The following is an 18662-nucleotide window of genomic DNA, read 5'->3' on the forward strand; positions in this document are numbered from 1 at the left end:
GGACTCTAGATGAAATGCCATCAACACCTTACTGAGATGCTCATTAAAAGTATGGGGATGGAATACAATAATGAATTTTAAAAACAAATATATTTTGTACTTTTTTTATATATAAATTGGCCTAATTGTTCACTGTGTCTACCACTATAATTCGAACAATATACTTAATTACTTAAAGGTTCTTGCTCGACTGTTTTGTGATATATGAACTGAGTCAATGATAGAGAAATGTGTGTCGCTGCAAAGAAACTTAAAACAAGCACCCATCCTTTACTTTTTCCAGTGAAAGTGTTTATTTATCAGGCAATTTTTGGTAGTGATTCTATAGCACCCTCTATTGGCCACATTTAGATCTAACGCTCATTAAATACCAGCAGTCTGGGGAAAAGTAAGGAATGGAAATTTTGAATTAATACATTAAAGTATTGCAAAGATTGAGCTCTGGGTGAAAGAGGCTTATTATCTTGTTTTAACATAAATGATGAGCTGTTCCATGTGGGACTATTTTTGGTAATCATTTTAAAAGATCAAATGCTTTGTGCATGCTAGCAATACCCCAAAGAAATCAAGTTGACTTTAAATGTTTTTAAAGATTATGAAGATTCCCCAAATGTCAAAAACATCATTATGTATTGACTTCTTTGAGATTCTTCAAAGATGTTTAAAGTCTGGGTGAAGTACTTGTTATTAAATATAAATAAATCAGCACAAACACGAACTACCCAGTGAGTCATTGACCCATCATCAGTCACAAATTTGACCTGTTAAATTCTCATTGGAGTCTTTTGCTGGGAACATTAGCTGCAGGCAAGGAAATACTGCCTGGATGGAAAGCTCTGTTTGTGGTATTATCTTGGTTTTTAGTTACATTTATGTGGTACTATGGTTGTCTGTTGCTTCTGTTAATATTTTTATTTCTTTAATTTCTTTAATTTCTTTGTTTCAAAATTTGTTTCTGATCTACATTAACCTGTTTATTGGAGAGTAAATCTTTCCCACCATATACATTATGGTAAAAAAAATGCAAAAGTTGTTTTGAAAATTCATTTTTGCTTATTTCAAATAGATCCAAATAGCTTTTCTCGTGTAAATTTGATATTCTATCCCTGATCGTTATGATATGTGGAATAATTAATTTAAAATTGTTCACTATGTTTTTACCCATACATTAAAATAATATATGTATGTATGTAGCTAGAACAGGGAGTCGGTGTTGTATTTGTTCATGTTGATATTGTTGTTGACAGCATGCTTGTCATTTATTTTCCTTTTCTCCCTAGAATATCATCAGCAACAAAAATAACATAAATAATAATAATAATAATAATAATAAGTAGAAGAAGAAGAAATAAAAAAACAAGATCATAGACAGACATATGTTTAAATGATCTGCTTGTTGTTGAAGAGTAAAATGTTTTTACAACTCATGTAACAACAATAAAGTTAATTGTGGTAAACTCAATATCATTAATATTGTTTAAGTAAAAACAGTCAAAAAACATGTTATGTACATATCCATGGTTGTACTACTAAATGGCAGACCACCTGAGGTAATTTTCAAATCCTTGAAATGTCGAAACTACTCCCTCTTGAGGACAATTTAAGAGTTACAGAAAATCTTGTTGAGGATTGTACTCAAAAGTCCCTGATACCATGGGCGTAAATCCCGGGGGGGACGGAGGGGACATGTACCCTGTCAGTAAATTTACAATTATACTAATCTTAATTGAATATAAGAATAATTTAACATTTTCAAAGAGACACTGACTGATGCATCAAACAAATCTGTTAGTATAGAACTTCACTGAGGATGTGTAACCTGTAACAGTAATCTCCTGAAAGTCCCAAAGCCTTTTCTATTAAGAATGTGAATTACTCAGGGTCAGGTACTGATCCTAAAAAGACACTGGAAGGTCTGGAAGATATTGGCAGTTCATAAACACTCTCCAGTGACTCTCCTCATGGTCCAAACCAAGAGTTGGCCATAGTGCAAGTTAAGTGGCATTTTTTTAAACGAAAGAGGGTAACCTTTATCTTTTATTCAAGAATGTCTGGCAGTCATCTCTTTTTTGGAATCAGTAAATATTAGTAAAATATAAACACATCTCCGAAAGCATTCTGATTCATGTACCGTACAACAGTGTACAAAGCACACTATTGTAGAAATGTTTTTTATTGCAGTGACAAGACAGCAGTCAATATAGTCTATTGGCTGGAGTCTCACTCCTCTGTGCAGTGGATGCTTGTGCGTGGCGGTTGCCAGTAGCGAAACAGTAAACAATGTGTGTCACAGATCTGATGTTATTGATTTCCTACGTCTTGGCTACAGAAGGATAAACCAGGCCACTCTTAGCTGTGTGTTTTCAAACCTTTTGATAGAATTGTTAAGGAGGTATGGTAAATCATGCTTTGGAATCATTCTTTGCCCTTACTTGAACTCATATTTGAAGTCTAGTCCACTTCCATGGGACACATATGGTCAAATCCTATAAATAATGTAATGCAAGCAATAAATCTAAAATAGCATCACTAGTATGAGTGAGTAAATTGTGTCAAACTATTTTAAAAGCCAACGGCAAAGAAATATAGATAAATATATTGAGATAGATGACCCTTGAGTTACTGATTATGAACGTGTAAGTATCATCTGTATAAGACTAAAAGGAAGGAAAATACTGAAGAAAAAATATTTCAGATATTTGGCTTGCTATGGCATGACCTTGATTGGATTAAATTCAGTATCTAATCAGTTTTGCAGGTAACAATGATAATATTTCTAAATCCTAAAAAAGAAATTCAACCCATTAATGAGATATTGTGCTATTGTACAAGGATTTCGGGAGGGCACATGGACAAGTCGGATGGAGACTGACAGACAAACCACGATGTAATATAGAGTTACAAGATCTTAAAGATTTAATCTGAACATCTGTCTGTTTACAATTTGTTTTTTGCCAATTCATGCTTAACAGTTGGAAGAAGTATTGCTGTCACCATTGACACTTCCCAATCCCAAGTGTCATCAAATGCTTGAGTACAGTGACAGTAATTTATACTGTACTATAATAACACAATTATCATACAGCACAAAGTTTCTGGGTATTTGAATAAACATTTGTTTTTAAAAGATATGTCCCAAACTCTGTATAAAATACTATTCAGAATGCCATGTCACCCTAATGTGTACAATCAGTATTCATACTGGTGCACTATTTCTACATACTAGTGCAATTTGTTGTATAAATATATGATAAAGTAAATATGTTCAGTATTGACTTTAGGTATAATGTGTTAATGCTTAATGTAGCTTAAAACTAATCTTTTCAGGGGTGAGTATCAAGAGATTGAAGAGATGAGCATTAAGAGGCATGCAAAACCAAGCTGTATCTAGCAACTCATTATTTAGGTCCTAAAAATATATTATATTCAGATACATATTCAGGGCATTTGATCATATAAAACTTTAAAAGACATTGCAGAATTATTTTACAATTTACCTTCTGTGTTTTGAAGAAAATGTTTTCTTCTCCAAAACCAAATCTGTCCAAACAGAAAGAAAATTATGAATACAGCTAGTCATCAATTGCATTGCTAACTAACTGCTTATATTTTAACCAGCCCATAATAAATTCTGAGTTAATAAACTTGCATTCAATTAATTGTTAGGAAAAATAGAAATGTGTTACACATTTTAATAATATTTATTAAAGTATTTTCATTATCTTTTACAAAAAGTAAAAAAATAAAATAAAAAAAGCTGTCTATCTTACTTTGTTGTTCTTGTGTGATAACTAGCTCACAGAATTTCCCCTTATCCTTCAACCTTTGGACCCATTAAGACTAAGACCCATTAAGCCTACAGCCTGCTATTACAAACCAGTGCCAGCCTTGGATGTCATTGCAGCACAGGGTTTTGTGAAAAAGAAACAGATGTTTTTTCCAGGATAAATCTGTTGCGAGTAGGATGAACCCAGATAGATATTTTGCAGGAATGATAGACCAGGGTTTGATAGACTGTATTTACAGGTAGATGGCATGGGCTAAAGCAGAGATAGTTACTTTAATGAAAATCAATACACTAAAATTCACATGTAATAAAATAAAAGATATAAAACATTTTAACATTTTCTCCATGAAAATACAAAGTAGAACTTTGGATTAAGTTTTATTCTTGTGGATGAACTTATTGGGACACACAACTTTTCCAGCCATATGTGGTTCTTTGCTCAAATGTTACCACAAAGTGGTAGATGCAGTAACATTACATGTTCCCTTCACAAACCTGTTCTAGCATAACAATGCCCCTGTGCACAATGCAAGTTCCAGGAAAATATGGTTTGCATGAGTTAAAGTGGAAGATCTTAACTGGCCTGCTATTGAAATCTGACCTCAGCCCTATTAAGCACCATTGTGATGAAATGGAATTCTGACTACACCACAGACCTTGCCACAGTTTTGCTCATCAGGGATTAATACCTATCATTCAACCTCATCTTAAATTCTGTAAAGCTGCTTCGAAACAACATCCATTGTGAAAAGTGACATAGAAATAAACTTGGCTTGACTTGACTTCACCTCTTCACCCATCGGTAGATAACTCTACTAATGCCCTTTGGTCTGAATGAGCACAAATCTCCAAAAGCCCAAATCTTCCAAGAGGAGTGAAAGTTATTATAATAGCAAATGCAGACTAATTGTAGAATGGAATGTTCAAAAAGCACATATGATTTGTATCGTTTTATAGTGTCCACAAAATATTGCCCATATAATTGGATGGTTAAACATGGGAGGAGAAATGAACATATCTTTAGAACTTGAGTACTTACTTCCCTTATATGATTCATATAGTGAGGTAATTTGTAAAAGATAAATGTTAATTATTTATAATAATGTGTATACTTTTTGTGTATTATTTTTATAGTTTTACATTTACAGTTGACAAACTTTTATAATGTCATCCACAGTATAGGAAACATTTGGTAGCATTTTAATGTCTCAATAGCACACTAATTGTGTATATGACTCCGGTCTGGTTTAGACTTTTCTTATTACACTGTGAACCAGATACAACTCAGTGTTTCCTTCCACCCTTTACACTCCTTCACCATCTTTTCATCCACTATTTTCCCACACTGTCTCCCTGCTCTTGTGCACTACTTTGAACAGGCACTGATCTGATTCCCCACATCATCTCTCAGCATTTTCTGCTAATTGTCCTAAATGCTATGTAACTGAACTACAATTTTTATTACTGTATTGTTACTTTGGTGAATGTATTCACTGCCAAAATCAGTACTGCAGGTTATATAAACATCTGTGTAATCAAGCACATTACAATGGTATATGTCAAGGTCTTTGTGTGTTACCAGACACTTACATGCCACGCTATTATTTGCCCTGACCGCACTTAATGCACTATTATTTAGATTTTAATGAAGTAAAATGATTAAAGCTTGCTGTGTGCAGTTTTACTTTGTGTGATAATGAAAGGTTTTTATTTGTACAGTTCAAAATCTGACACAAAAATTTATTTTTTTTGCTCACTATATACAATACATAGGCACTAGATGCATAAGTAAGGTCTGTGACCACACTAGCACAGGTTAACGCAACTCATTCTCTTTGCATCCTCCATTCACAGAGATACAAAGGGTTATTGTCTGTTGTCCACTCCCCACCTTTTTTCTCTTATATCATTTCCCTTTAATCTTTACTTTAGCATCTCTAAATCCTTTCAGATATTGTTTTGTTCTGCTATTGTTTTGATCATGACAGAAATACTCAAGTTTGAATGAATCCCTAATAATGCCACATATGCATGTGTCTCTGGTTCACATTCTCTCTTGGTCAGCCCTGATGGTTGGCTCACTGTTTAAAGTTTAAGGCAAGATCACTATCTACTGAATCTATAACAGGATTAGAAAGAGCTTCAGTTGTGTGTGTATATATATATATATATATATATATATATATATATAAATCTTTTACTGCCCAAGCTGTACACTGTTTTTATATTTTAAACAAAAGGTTGAAGAAAAATGCACCATAGCCACTCTTTGCATACATAATATTCATACAGTATTCTCCACCTTCATTATACATTACACAGCCTTAGCTACTGTACATAATGAAAGCACATGTAACCCCGGGTATTGTTCTTGTTTGATGTGGACAAACCAGCCTGCTCCTGGTTTTTCACTCCCTGTTTGTAATGGTCCTCTACAAACAGCAAAAAGCCCATAAAACTCATGCTGTTATCTCTGCCTGAGCACTTTTGTTGCATGGTAATGATTTTCAGTGGTTCAGACCAGCATGGGTCTGTGTCTCAGTGTAATAAATGCATTTAGATAGAAACAGCAAAATAGGTCACCCAGGTTTCCACACCCAGGTACACTAATGTAAATGTGCAATTAGTGTTGAACTACAGGTAATGTATTATTGCTCTTGGCTTGGGTGAAAATCTAACATAGAACATTGTCACTTATACAAGCAGACCTGAGCTCAAAAGAACCCTGTTGCTATGCAAGACACCACATTTCCATGGAGACAGGCGAATGGAATTAGCAAGCTAAACAGGAGCCATAGCTTTACTGGAAGACTAATGTCTAATTCTGTCAATTTCACACACAGTTATGAAAGAAATAAAAATTTATAATTATATTATGCATTTCTTTTAGAAATGTTTCATTTCAGTCATATGACGACATTTCATTTTGAATATTAGTTATTGCCTTAAAGAATGGTTGATGATCATAAAGTCCCTTAAACAGATTAGATATCATTTTACTTTAGACATCTCTATTACCACATCCATTGCACAACAAAAAATTTACCTTTTGATCAATCACAATTACAAAAATCGGTATTAATATGGCTTAACTTAATGTAAAACCCATTTCAACAAACCCAATGATAACAAACCCAATAATATAATACAACAGACATGTTCAGAGTCCTAGTTACTCTTCAGGTATCTGTCCTGGTATGCTGACCCCATGGTCCAGGGTGTTTCTAGGGCTGGAGTTCACACAGCTGGATTTTGTAGTCTCAGTTTTGCTGCTGGTCCTCTGCAAAAACTGCAGGAAGTTTTCCTGGATGGATCCTTCATGACTAGAGCCTCCAAATTCCACAGTCCTGTTGGAAGCACAGCACTTCCTTAACTTTATGAGTTCCTCTCGAATCTGTCTGTTAAGCAGTCCATAGAAAAATGGGTTCACAGCAAATGAAGAGTATGCTAACCAGGTGACAATCTCCTCGATGTCTCCAGGACTCTGGAGTGGTGCCGTGATGGACATGTGAAGGTGAAAGGTAAAGTATGGAAGCCAGCACAACAAGAACTGCCCCACAATGACAACAAGTGTGAGAGCAGCCTTCCCACCTCCAAATACCCGCTCAGGGGACAGTCTCTGAGGCAGACTCCGTGTGGTAGTAATGATGGTAGTCTGACTGTTAATGGAATCTGAGCGACACTTTGCTGGATTAGGAGGCCAGGGGGGTATAGGAACATGTTGTCTTGCAGCTGACCGTGCTACCTTGTAGACATTGAGGTACACAGCAAAAATCACAACTGCAGGAATTAGAAAGCATGCCACACTGAAAAGAATTGCAAAAACTTTCCTCAGACGACTATGACTCCAGTGCAAAGAGCAATGCGTAGCTGCAATTGAGCTTTGATTCCCATATGCTGGCCATCCAAGTAAGGTCACAAGTGCTAAAAGCAAAGATTTCACCCAGATGAATACCATGACTCCAACAGCCAGGTGTATAGTCATCTTCACCTCATAGCGCATGGGATGTACAATGTAATAGTAGCGTTCCACACTGATTGTGGTTACAGTAAGAATAGAGGCACAGACCAGAAACACATTAATAAAAATGTAGACTTGGCACTCCAAAACTGTGAATGTCACAGTACTGAAGAATGGAGAACTCGATACTATTCCAAGAGGCATCAGTAAAATAGCGCAAAGCAAATCCACTGCACAAAGATGGCACACAAATGCATATTTCTTCGTGTGTGGCGCTCGAGCAATGGCTAAAATAACTCCAGTGTTGCCAAGCAGGGCTGCGAGGTTAAGGGTCACCATGCCAAATAGCCCCACTAGATGTTTAATTTGGGATTCGGAGTGGATGACTTCCTCTAAGCTTGGAGGAGTAGGCTTTGTGGGTCTCCATTGGCTAGATATATCGTTTGGAGTTGTATGATTAGTCAGGAAACTTGGCCCAGCTTTCTCCATAATTTACGGTTTGTATCTCAAGTCAAGATCCACCATCTCCAAATATTTTATTTCCTTTGAATTGTATTGCTAAAAAAAGGGAGGAAAAACAAAAGATAACTATTGCATCATATGGTATAATTATATATTTATAATACTTCACACATCTAATCTTTTCATTGAGGTTTTATTAAATGGAACACTAAGATGATGTTAAAATTGTGTAGTGTGATTTCTAATGTATGTATTTCTATAGTATTGCATTGTAATATAATGCATTGTGCAACATGAGGTATTGCCCTTGTTTTGTAGGTTAAATCTAAAGAAAATTGTTATGCATATGTGTATATATGTGCATATATATTATATATATATATATAAATGTATTTTTATTATTATTATTATTATTTATTTATTGCTATTGTAAATTAACAGTTTCCCCAATATCAGACATTTCCTGATTTTATTTTGTTTCCCTAATGGCTTTCAGGTAATCAATCGCCTTTTAAAAAAGTGGTGTCTTTGTTCTTTAAGGGACACAGAAAGGGAAAAAGCATACCTGAAGGAACCATTGTTGTTTCTGTTCACCCACAAAGTCCAGCAGAATCCCCTTCTTACCCAATGTAGTAAATATCACAGACTGCTTGCAAGTCAACCTTATCCACACCATATGATGCTCACACTTTCTCACCTCTCTCATTCCATATGTTTTATCCAGCTTGTAGTTTAGGGGAAATCTCATCATCTGATCCAAGGATTAAGATGTGGAACAGCACTTTGGTCTTTCTTGGGGCCCAGGTGAGAGAAGAGAGGCACCTTGTCTGCTTCATCCACCGATGTCCATCAATAGATGCATCACTTAAATTGGTGTCTTAGTAGGATTCTCTCGTGCTTCGTGTGTGTGTGTGTGTGTGTGTGTGTAGGGCTGTGACTGTCACACATTGTATTCCATTTACCCCCCCCCACACTCTCTTCCTCTTTGAAACAGACACATGCTCCTCTGTCCTCAAGAGTGTGAGTGCTCCCCTGGGTCCTACAATACACCCGTTAACAAGAACCAATAATAAAAATAAAAAAAACTAAACAAACATTACATTTTTTTAAAATAATCATTTAAAGTCAATCATTTGTGTGTGACTAAAAATGATATCCAAAAATATTCAAACAAACAAGGGTTTTCTTTTTAACAGTCAAATCTGAGCACACTGGAAACAAGCAAGTAAAATACATATGATTAAAGAAGCCTGTCAAAGAGCACACAGAGAGAAAGCTTATAGTCTTAGTCTGTTGCCAGATATCTCAATTTTAGTGAAAATTGTACCGAATACAAAATTTTCAATTAATGAATTTAAATGTCTGAAATTCATGCAATTATCCGGTGACTGGATAAACCAATATCTTCATTTAAGTTCAACAAGTGAAGGTCTGAACATACATCCAGCTAAACTTTGAGCAGAATTTTAGAACTTGTTAAGAATTAAACCTCGGAACTGTAATAAGCAAGCAGGCACAGCCTCGTGGTTGGACTATTCAAAGCTACTTCCAACAGTGACACCTACTGGATACTGTATAGAAATAAAGCCACAAGTGTAGATTTATGCAGAATTATTTATTTTCCACCTATCAGGCACCACAGCAAGAGAGCTCTTAAAAGCTTGACATTCCTTCAAACTTAATTTTTAAAAAGTGCAGTTGGACATTGCAATATATTGTGGTTAGTGGTTAAGGCGCTGAGTTACTGATCGGAAGGTCGGGGGTTCAAGCCCCAGTATCGCCAAGCTGCCACTCTTGGGCCCTTGATCAAGGGATGCCTAATACCCTTTCATTTGGACAGTTTCAAAAACAAAAGCAGTATTTACTGTATGAATTTCTATAATTAACAGATGATGTACTAAAAAGTGCTACACAAAGAATAATGGGCTCATACAACCAATAACATTTTAGAAAAGCCACAAGAAACCAGAAGTGGAATCCTGGAAACTTAATATAACAATAAATAATGATTTTATAAGTCCCTCTAATGTAAATTGTGAAGTTCCTTGTCTAGTTAACGCACAAAAAATATATATTTTTTAACCAATTTAAATTAGTCCTTTTTTGCTGCACATGATTCATTAGGCCTTCATGGATACCATAAAATCAGAAAAACAGAAACAACAACAAAAAAACTGGGATGAATATAAACTGAAACGTTGAAGTTTGAGGAAAAAAAGCAGGACAGAAAGCAAATACAAATCAATCAAACAGAAAAAAATGCAAATTCCTCATTCCTAATTTTCTTTATATATTGCAAACATCTCAGTTCCACATGGGATTCTACAGATTCTACAATAAAAGGAAGACAGTCCATAACTACCTTAAACAAAGATATGTCTAAAAAAGTTAAAGTGTTAAATATGAAGGCTTTATCATATAAACCAAATCCACAAATATATTTACTAAGGGCATTATTAAGTCACTTATCGTTATGGTGAACATTAAATCAGACTCTTTAAAGACTTTGCTTAACTAGGAATAAAGTACAACTGTATTGTTCCAACTTTGTGTAGTTTAAACATTAGTGGTTGAGCAGAGTGGTGTCCTGCATGTTTTTCTAGTCCCATTGCAGCAGGAGTTAGAAGAGGAGCTCCAGCAGGTAACGGATGCGACACTGACTCTCCTTGTAAATCAAATACTCACTGTTGTAGAAGCTGCTTTTTTGGTATTCAGATTGTTGAATGGCTTTCCCTTGTGGCACAGCCACTTTCTTTCCATCCAGTGTAATGAAGACGTCTTTTGAGGGATCTGAGACGTACAAAGGATTAAAAATAATAGCAATATTGGTTAATTAAGGTGTTTGTTGTTAATAAAATGATCATGCTTATCATGTAGGTTTTCTATTTTCACCTATACAATTGTAGATGTTTATTTATTTTTACTTTTGAATTACTGAATCAAAATCATATATATATATATATATATATATATATATATATATATATATATATAATAAAAAAAAATAAAAGTAGCCTCAGGTACAGTTTTTCACGTGCAGTGCATATAAAGTGCATACCTGAGGCTACTTTTTTCTTTTTTTTTTTAAGAAAATGTTGCCACAAAAAAAAACAACTTTTACTACATGACTTGAGTACACACACAAACACACACAATATATATTTTTTTTTTTTTACATTAATGTTATTCATGTTAAATGTAATTTAATTTTTTGAAGGCATCTTTTCTTTACAGCATTTCTTTGTGCATGAAACTTTCATACAGCTTTAATCTCTTCGCTTGTGACAAAAATATAATTACTTAATTTATTTATTTTCTAAATAGAATTTTTACTTTAACATGGAAGACACACCGACCTGGTTCTACTATCCCACGTGCAACCACACTGTCATAGCCATTAGGGGCCTTCCTTAAGCTTGGGTCATCTTTTGTGATTGTGTACTCCTTGCCCAGAGCAACTTCATTCAGAAACATAATGCCGATGTTCTGTGAAGTTTGGACTGCAAAAAGGTATTTATATACACACATTACACACTTTCATATGACACCATATCGTTCATGTACCAAATAGAAGACCAGTTTGAAAACAAAATGCTGTTGACCACTTTACTGATATTTCTATGATGGTATTAAACAAGAAATCCAAGGATCCTCACCATAACCAGCAGATTTAGAATTTTCTGAAGCAAAATAAATCCCCCTGCCCACCCGGCCACCAGAGTGTGGCATAATGCGTAGGCCACTTTTCAAAATGGCTGCCACAACAGCCACATTAGTACCATGCCACAGCAGCTTTCTGTTGTCCAAGGCATCATTTTCACTGAAGCGGTCAGCCTGCACAGACAAAAACACATACAGGTGCACAAATGCCGTAAGCACGTACACACTGATTTTATTGAGTAAATTCAAATAAATGCTTTACCACAGTTTGTCTGAGTATTGTGTGCGGTAAGAGACTATGGCACATATTTTATAAACATAAAGGTAAAGTATATACATGCATAAAACGGAATTTTGCTTACCTCTTTTTCTCTGTTCACTTCCCATACATCTTTTATGCTCAGGTTGTTGCCAGTAGCATTTAAGTATTTCTCGATAATCTTAAATCAAGAAATTAAAACAATTAAAATCCTATATAACCACCATAAAAAAAAGATTGCAAAAATAAATTAAAACATCTGCCTAAAAAATATATTTTATACACGTTAAACATGTGTACCTCAAATGTTTCAGATTTTTTATCCAAGAGTGTGAGGTTGCATTTTAGAGACTCGTAGTCCTGGTCTATTGGATTAGGAACAGTTTCCACCATCTCCTCATTTGCTTTTTCTGACTCAGCTTTAAGGCTTTGGGCGATCTCTATATCTGCCAAGACCTACCACAAGTAACAGCATGGGAAACTGTGATGGTTCCAACATTTTTGACAAAATAAATTAAAATATACCATAGCAAAATGTTTAGCAATTACAATATTCAATAAATGACAGTAAGAAAACATGTACACAGAACATCTTACCAAAAGCATCTCCTTCTTTTCTTGAAGGATAACATCATTATTGATGACAGGCGGTCGATTGCGGCCAAAGTTATGTGGAATAAAGGTGAAGAACTTGGACGTAAGTTCTTCCAAGCTTTTATAATTTTTTCTTTTTATTGCCTCCCCAATTTCTTCTAATGCATCAAAGCCTTTAGCAATCTGCTGCTTACTCAGCTTCCCCAGTGGCATCTTCTTAATGTCTGTGCAGAAGAGCAAATTTAGACAGTGCATAACAAAAGTAAAAAAACATCTACCTTTTGGTTAAGGGCAATGCCTAAGGGGAAAACTGGTTGCTTAAGAGTTAAGTCAAATGCTCTATGCTACTGAAGGGCTTAAATTAGATATGTCACAATTATTCACACTAGTTCATAGCCAGCATTCCCCATCACATTCTAAATATCGATAAAAGACCACAATCCATGATGGAATGATGCTCATGCTCTGCTGGCCAGGATGTCAGCTTGACTACATCTAAAAGTGGTTTGCACACTTGTACTGTATGTAGTCCTGTCTATAGGTCTTTTTGTTTTCTTGTTAGTTTTGTCAAAACTAAAGTCCTAAACCAGATAAACAGATTGAGCTAAAATCACACCCAGGTTCATGCGCTCCATGGCCTCTTTGAACATGTCATTGTTGAAGATGAGCTTTATGAGTCTTTGAGTTGCAGCCTCCAACTTGCACGGAAGAATGTTCTTTGTATCCATCACTGCTCTGCTAATCGCACCATCGACCTGAAACATTCAACAATCAACAATAAATGCTTTAATCAACAATAAATGGTTTATTCAACAATAAATGCTTAATTAAACAATAAATGGTTTTGAAAGTTATTTATGTACAATATCAGTCATTTTCTGTATAATTGAACAAACAGAAACTGGAGAAAAATTTCAGATAAAACTTTGGACATTGTGTTTTACTTAAAGAATGTGTCACAAGCATAGTGTAATGCGTTTTTTATTACTAATACTTAAAAATGAGCACAATACTGGAATTATGGGAACTTTGCAATTAGATACATTTACATTTATGGCATTTTGCAGATGCCTTTATCCAGATCTCAAAAGAGGCTTAAGTCTTAATAGATAAGATTCCTTGACTTGCCTTCACTTCAGCCTCCTGGTCTCCTTCCACCTCAATCAGAGTGTATTTTCCTGCATGAGAGACAAAGCTGTCCCGATCACTCCAGTTGTTCTTTGTTTTGTCTTTGAATTTCTTTTCAAAGTTCTTAGTGGCATCATCAACTTTTGAAGGTCCAGCTAGATTATTCTGTCCTGCTTCTCCCTGTCCATTACAAAAAGGGGGTTCAAGGTTAAGCATAAATGTAAGAATGAACTAGCACATGTATTTATACTATAATCAGAAAAACATACATTTAAAGATCAAATGTTTGTTTAATAGTGTGCCAGGAGTGATTGGTCAGATTTGATGATCTTTAATGTCGGTACAACAATTTTAATTTAAGTCACTAACCCTTATAATAAACCACATCCAAAACCAATCTGGAGAACTCTTACCTCAACCCCACTGGACTCTATTGGATGAACTGGAATGCTGACTGCACCTGACTTTATTAATGCTATTGTGACTAAATGAGCACAAATCTTCACAACCTTCTTCTTCTTCTTCTTTCAGCTGCTCCCTTTAGGGGTCAACACAGCTGATCATCTGTCCCCACACTACTTTGTCCTCTACATCTGCCTTGTTGCTAATCCTGGCTAATCCTGTCCATCCTCATCACTCCTAATGAAACTACCTCCAGCTCCACCTCCTGTCTTTTACTCAATGCCACTTTCTCTTAACCATACAACAGTGCAGGTCTGACCACAGTCCTATAAACTTTCCCTTTCACTTGCAGATACTCTTCTATCACTAATCACTTCTGCCCCTCTTCTCCACCCACTCCACCCTGCCTGCACTCTTTTCTTTACTTCTCTAACACACTCTCCATTACTTCTCAATCAACATTCTCAAAGCAAATTACGTGTCTGTGGTGCTCTTCCTCGGCATGAAACCATACTGTTGCTCACAGATGGTCACCTCTTCTCTCAGCCTGGCTTCCACTACTCTTTCCCATAACTTCATGGTGTGACTGATCAACTTTTTTCCCCTGTAGTTACTGCAGGTCTGCACATCTCCCTTATTCTTAAAAACTGGTACCAGCACACTCCTTCTCCAATCCGATGCTGTCTAGCTACACTGTCCACTGCCAACACCTTACAGTCTCCAATCTCCTTCAGGTTGCATCTCCTACATAGAACATAGTTCACCTGTGTGCATCTTGCTCCACACTTATACGTCACCCTATAATCCTCCTTCTTCTTAAAATGTGTTCATCACTGCCATTTCCATCCTTTTAGCAAAATCTACCACCATCTGCCCTTCCACATTCCTCTCCTTAAAACCATACCTACCCATCACCTCCTCATCACCTCTGATCCCTTTACCTACATGTCCATTAAAGTCTGCCCCAATCACCAATCGTTCATTTCTAGGTACACCACCTACCACTTCATCTAACTCACTCCAGAATCTTTCCTTCTCCTCCATCTCACAACCCACTTGTGGAGCATAGGCATTGATGACATTTATCATCACCCCTTCAACTTCCAGCTTCATGTTCATCACTCTATCACAAACTCTCTTCACCTCTACTATACTCTTACTGTACTCTTCCTTCAGAATCACCCCTACACCATTTCTCTTTCCATCCACACCATGATAGAACAGTTTAAACCCACCTCCAATGTTCCTGGCCTTACTCTCTTTTCACCTGAACATACAACATTTCTACCTTTCTCCTCTACATCATATCAGCTACCTCTCTCCCTTTACCAGTCGTAGTACCAACATTTAAAGTGCCAACCCTGACCTCCACTCTCCTCCACTTCTTTCCCCGCTGTCTCTGTTAATGTCTTTCCCCTCGCCTTCAGCCAAAAGTAGCCCAATTTTCACAGGTACCCTGTTGGCTAATGATACCTGTGGCGGGCGTTGGTAACTTGGACCTCGACCGATCTGGTATGAAATTCTGGTTCATGATCCTGCATTGATTTGGCACGTTTTAAGCTGGATGCCCTTACTAAAGCAACCCTCCCCATTTATCCGGGCTTGGGACCGGCACTAAGAGTGCACTGGCTTGTGCAACCCTAATGGCTGGGTTGAGCAGAAATCTTTACAACCTCACTCGAAAAAATTCAAACTATGTATATATAGTGTACATACATATTGTGAAACTATTACAGGCTTGTTCAAAATCCCAATTAAACCATAATTTGCATTATATTAGTATATATTAATTTTTATCCAAAAGATTTATCCAGAAATTTAACAGCTCTACTTACTACTCTGCCCCATCTTGTCCAGCAATAATATTGATTTCCATACATTAAGACTTGGATCAAATAAAATTTGTTATTGTTATTTCCAATGTTGGTCTGGTTCAGCATACAATCATAATCTTCATAAACCTGTAGAAACAAACAAGTACATTTTAATAAAGAATCATTTTTTTATTATTAATTAATATCTATATCATATATATATATATATATATATATATATCTATATATATCTATATCTATATATATATATATATATATATATATATATATATATATATATATATATATATATATATATATATATATATATAGTACAGACCAAAAGTTTGGACACACCTTCTCATTCAAAGAGTTTTCTTTATTTTCATGACTATGAAAATTGTAGATTCACACTGAAGGCATCAAAACTATGAATTAACACATGTGGAATTATATATGGAATTATATACATAACAAAAAAGTTTGAAACAACTGAAAATATGTCATATTGTAGGTTCTTCAAAGTAGCCACCTTTTGCTTTGATTACTGCTTTGCACACTCTTGGCATTCTCTTGATGAGCTTCAAGAGGTAGTCACCTGAAATGGTCTTCCAACAGTCTTGAAGGAGTTCCGAGAGATGCTTGGCACTTGTTGGCCCTTTTGCCTTCACTCTGCGGTCCAGCTCACCCCTAAACCATCTTGATTGGGTTCAGGTCCAGTGACTGTGGAGGCCAGGTCATCTGGCGCAGCACCCCATCACTCTCCTTCTTGGTCAAATAGCCCTTACACAGCCTGGAGGTGTGTTTGGGGTCATTGTCCTGTTGAAAAATAAATGATGGTCCAACTAAACGCAAACCGGATGGAATAGCATGCCGCTGCAAGATGCTGTGGTAGCCATGCTGGTTCAGTATGCCTTCAATTTTGAATAAATCCCCAACAGAACTAGAACTCTGTGTGCCACTGACCTGGTCTCTAATCTGAGCTGCTGTTAACCTGCGATTTCTGAGGCTGGTGACTCAGATGAACTTATCCTCCGCAGCAGACGTGACTCTTGGTCTTCCTTTCCTGGGGCGGTCTGCATGTGAGCCAGTTTCTTTGTAGCGCTTGATGGTTTTTGTGACTGCACTTGGGGACACTTTCAAAGTTTTCCCAATTTTTCGGACTGACTGACCTTCATTTCTTAAAGTAATGATGGCCACTCGTTTTTCTGTACTTAGCTGCTTTTTTCTTGCCATAATACAAATTCTAACAGTCTATTCAGTAGGACTATCAGCTGTGTATCCACCTGACTTCTGCACAACACAACTGATGGTCCCAACCCCATTTAGAAGGCAAGAAATCACACTTATTAAACCTGACAGGGCACACCTGTGAAGTAAAAACCATTTCAGGTGAGTACCTCTTGAAGCTCATCAAGAGAATGCCAAGAGTGTGCAAAGCAGTATTCAAAGCAAAAAGGTGGCTACTTTGAAGAACCTAAATTGAGACATATTTTCAGTTGTTTCACACTTTTTTGTTATGTACATAATTCCACATATAACTCCACATGTGTTAATTCATAGTTTTGATGCCTTCAGTGTGAATCTACAATTTTCATAGTCATGAAAATAAAGAAAACTTTTGAATGAGAAGGTGTGTCCAAACTTTTGGTCTGTACTGTATATATATATATATATATATATATACAGTGGAACCCGGTTATCTCGCCCTCAGTTAACTCGACAACCCTATTAAGTCGACGTTTTTGAAGTGGAACCGCCAAATTCTCGCTTTTTCTTAGCATTTTTTATCGGTTATGTCGACTTTTTTTATGTCGCAGAACCCTGATATCTCGAGCACAAGGGGGGAAAAATGTGAAATTTTAACATCAGTTATGTCGATCGGCACTGTGCAGCCGCAGAAAAACTCGCGAAAGTGGCGGAAAAATCAAACCTTACAGATACTACAGGTGTTTGTATTGTATACTGGTGAATCTCTGCTGTTAGTAAGTGCACATATGCATTTTTTTGTTAAATGTTATGCGATGAACGGAGCGCGGCGCTCGGCTTCAACTCCTTACCGGCGCGTCGCTCACCGAGAGCCGTGCTCCTTACCGGCGCGGGCGAGCAGGGTAAGGAGTACGGCTCTCTCGGTAAGTAGCGACGCGCGCGCGCTCGGTAAGGAGCACGGCTCTCTCGGTAAGTAGCGACGCGTGCGCGCTCGGTAAGGAGCACGGCTCTCTCGGTAAGGAGTTGAAGCCGGGAGCTTCAGAGAAAGCGGCCGAGAAAGCACCTGCCACGCTCCTTCGGCCGTTCACGTTTGAGACTTTTCTGTCCCTCGTTTTTGGTTTCGGGTTCGGTATTGGATCTTGCGGGGTTTTTTTTCCGGCTTTGCGCCGTGCCGCCGGTCGCGGTATTTTTTAATTTCCCTATTTTTCCATTCACAAACTCTCTCTCTCTCTCTCTCTCTCTCTCTCGCTGGCTCGGCTTATCTCCCCCTCGGCATCGCGGACGTAAGTTTTTTCGGACACTTTGCTTTGTGTGTTTGTGCGGATTACTTCAGCCTGATGGTCATAAGTTTTCAGAAACTTAGTTACTGTTTTTTTTCTTTTTTCC

The 18662-nt window shown here is 36.7% G+C and overlaps 2 protein-coding genes across 3 annotated transcripts in view; both read right to left on the reverse strand.

The window, feature by feature from the left end:
- Positions 1 to 5994: 5994 nt before the first annotated feature.
- gpr61l (G protein-coupled receptor 61-like) lies at positions 5995 to 9281 on the reverse strand. 2 transcript variants are annotated; one of them, XM_046853982.1, is made up of 2 exons: positions 8908 to 9281; positions 5995 to 8306 (listed from the first exon to the last, which is right to left on the reverse strand). In XM_046853982.1, the coding sequence occupies exon 2, from the start codon at positions 8235 to 8237 to the stop codon at positions 6960 to 6962; it is 1278 nt and encodes a 425-aa protein (XP_046709938.1). In that variant the 5' UTR covers positions 8238 to 8306; positions 8908 to 9281; the 3' UTR covers positions 5995 to 6959. The 2 variants fall into 2 exon arrangements, with proteins under 2 accessions (XP_046709938.1, XP_046709929.1); XM_046853973.1 differs by having other exon boundaries at positions 8776 to 9280.
- A 525-nt stretch (positions 9282 to 9806) lies between these two features.
- parp3 (poly (ADP-ribose) polymerase family, member 3) overlaps positions 9807 to 18662 on the reverse strand; it is a 10830-nt gene continuing 1974 nt past the window's right edge. The window contains exons 3-11 of the mRNA XM_046860286.1: positions 16089 to 16214; positions 13852 to 14031; positions 13340 to 13478; positions 12727 to 12947; positions 12430 to 12585; positions 12233 to 12310; positions 11867 to 12044; positions 11567 to 11710; positions 9807 to 11000 (exon numbers count right to left, since the gene is read on the reverse strand). Of these exons, the coding sequence (XP_046716242.1) occupies positions 10831 to 11000; positions 11567 to 11710; positions 11867 to 12044; positions 12233 to 12310; positions 12430 to 12585; positions 12727 to 12947; positions 13340 to 13478; positions 13852 to 14031; positions 16089 to 16214 (1392 nt within the window). The 3' untranslated portion in view covers positions 9807 to 10830. The remainder of the gene's footprint in view (positions 11001 to 11566; positions 11711 to 11866; positions 12045 to 12232; positions 12311 to 12429; positions 12586 to 12726; positions 12948 to 13339; positions 13479 to 13851; positions 14032 to 16088; positions 16215 to 18662) is intronic.

Source organism: Silurus meridionalis, chromosome 1 (genome assembly GCF_014805685.1).
Source record: "Silurus meridionalis isolate SWU-2019-XX chromosome 1, ASM1480568v1, whole genome shotgun sequence".
NCBI lineage: Eukaryota > Metazoa > Chordata > Actinopteri > Siluriformes > Siluridae > Silurus > Silurus meridionalis.

Coding starts and splice junctions, on each gene's coding strand:
- gpr61l (XM_046853982.1), bottom strand. CDS start 8,237: ATGGAGAAAGCTGGGCCAAGTTTCCTGACTAATCATACAACTCCAAAC.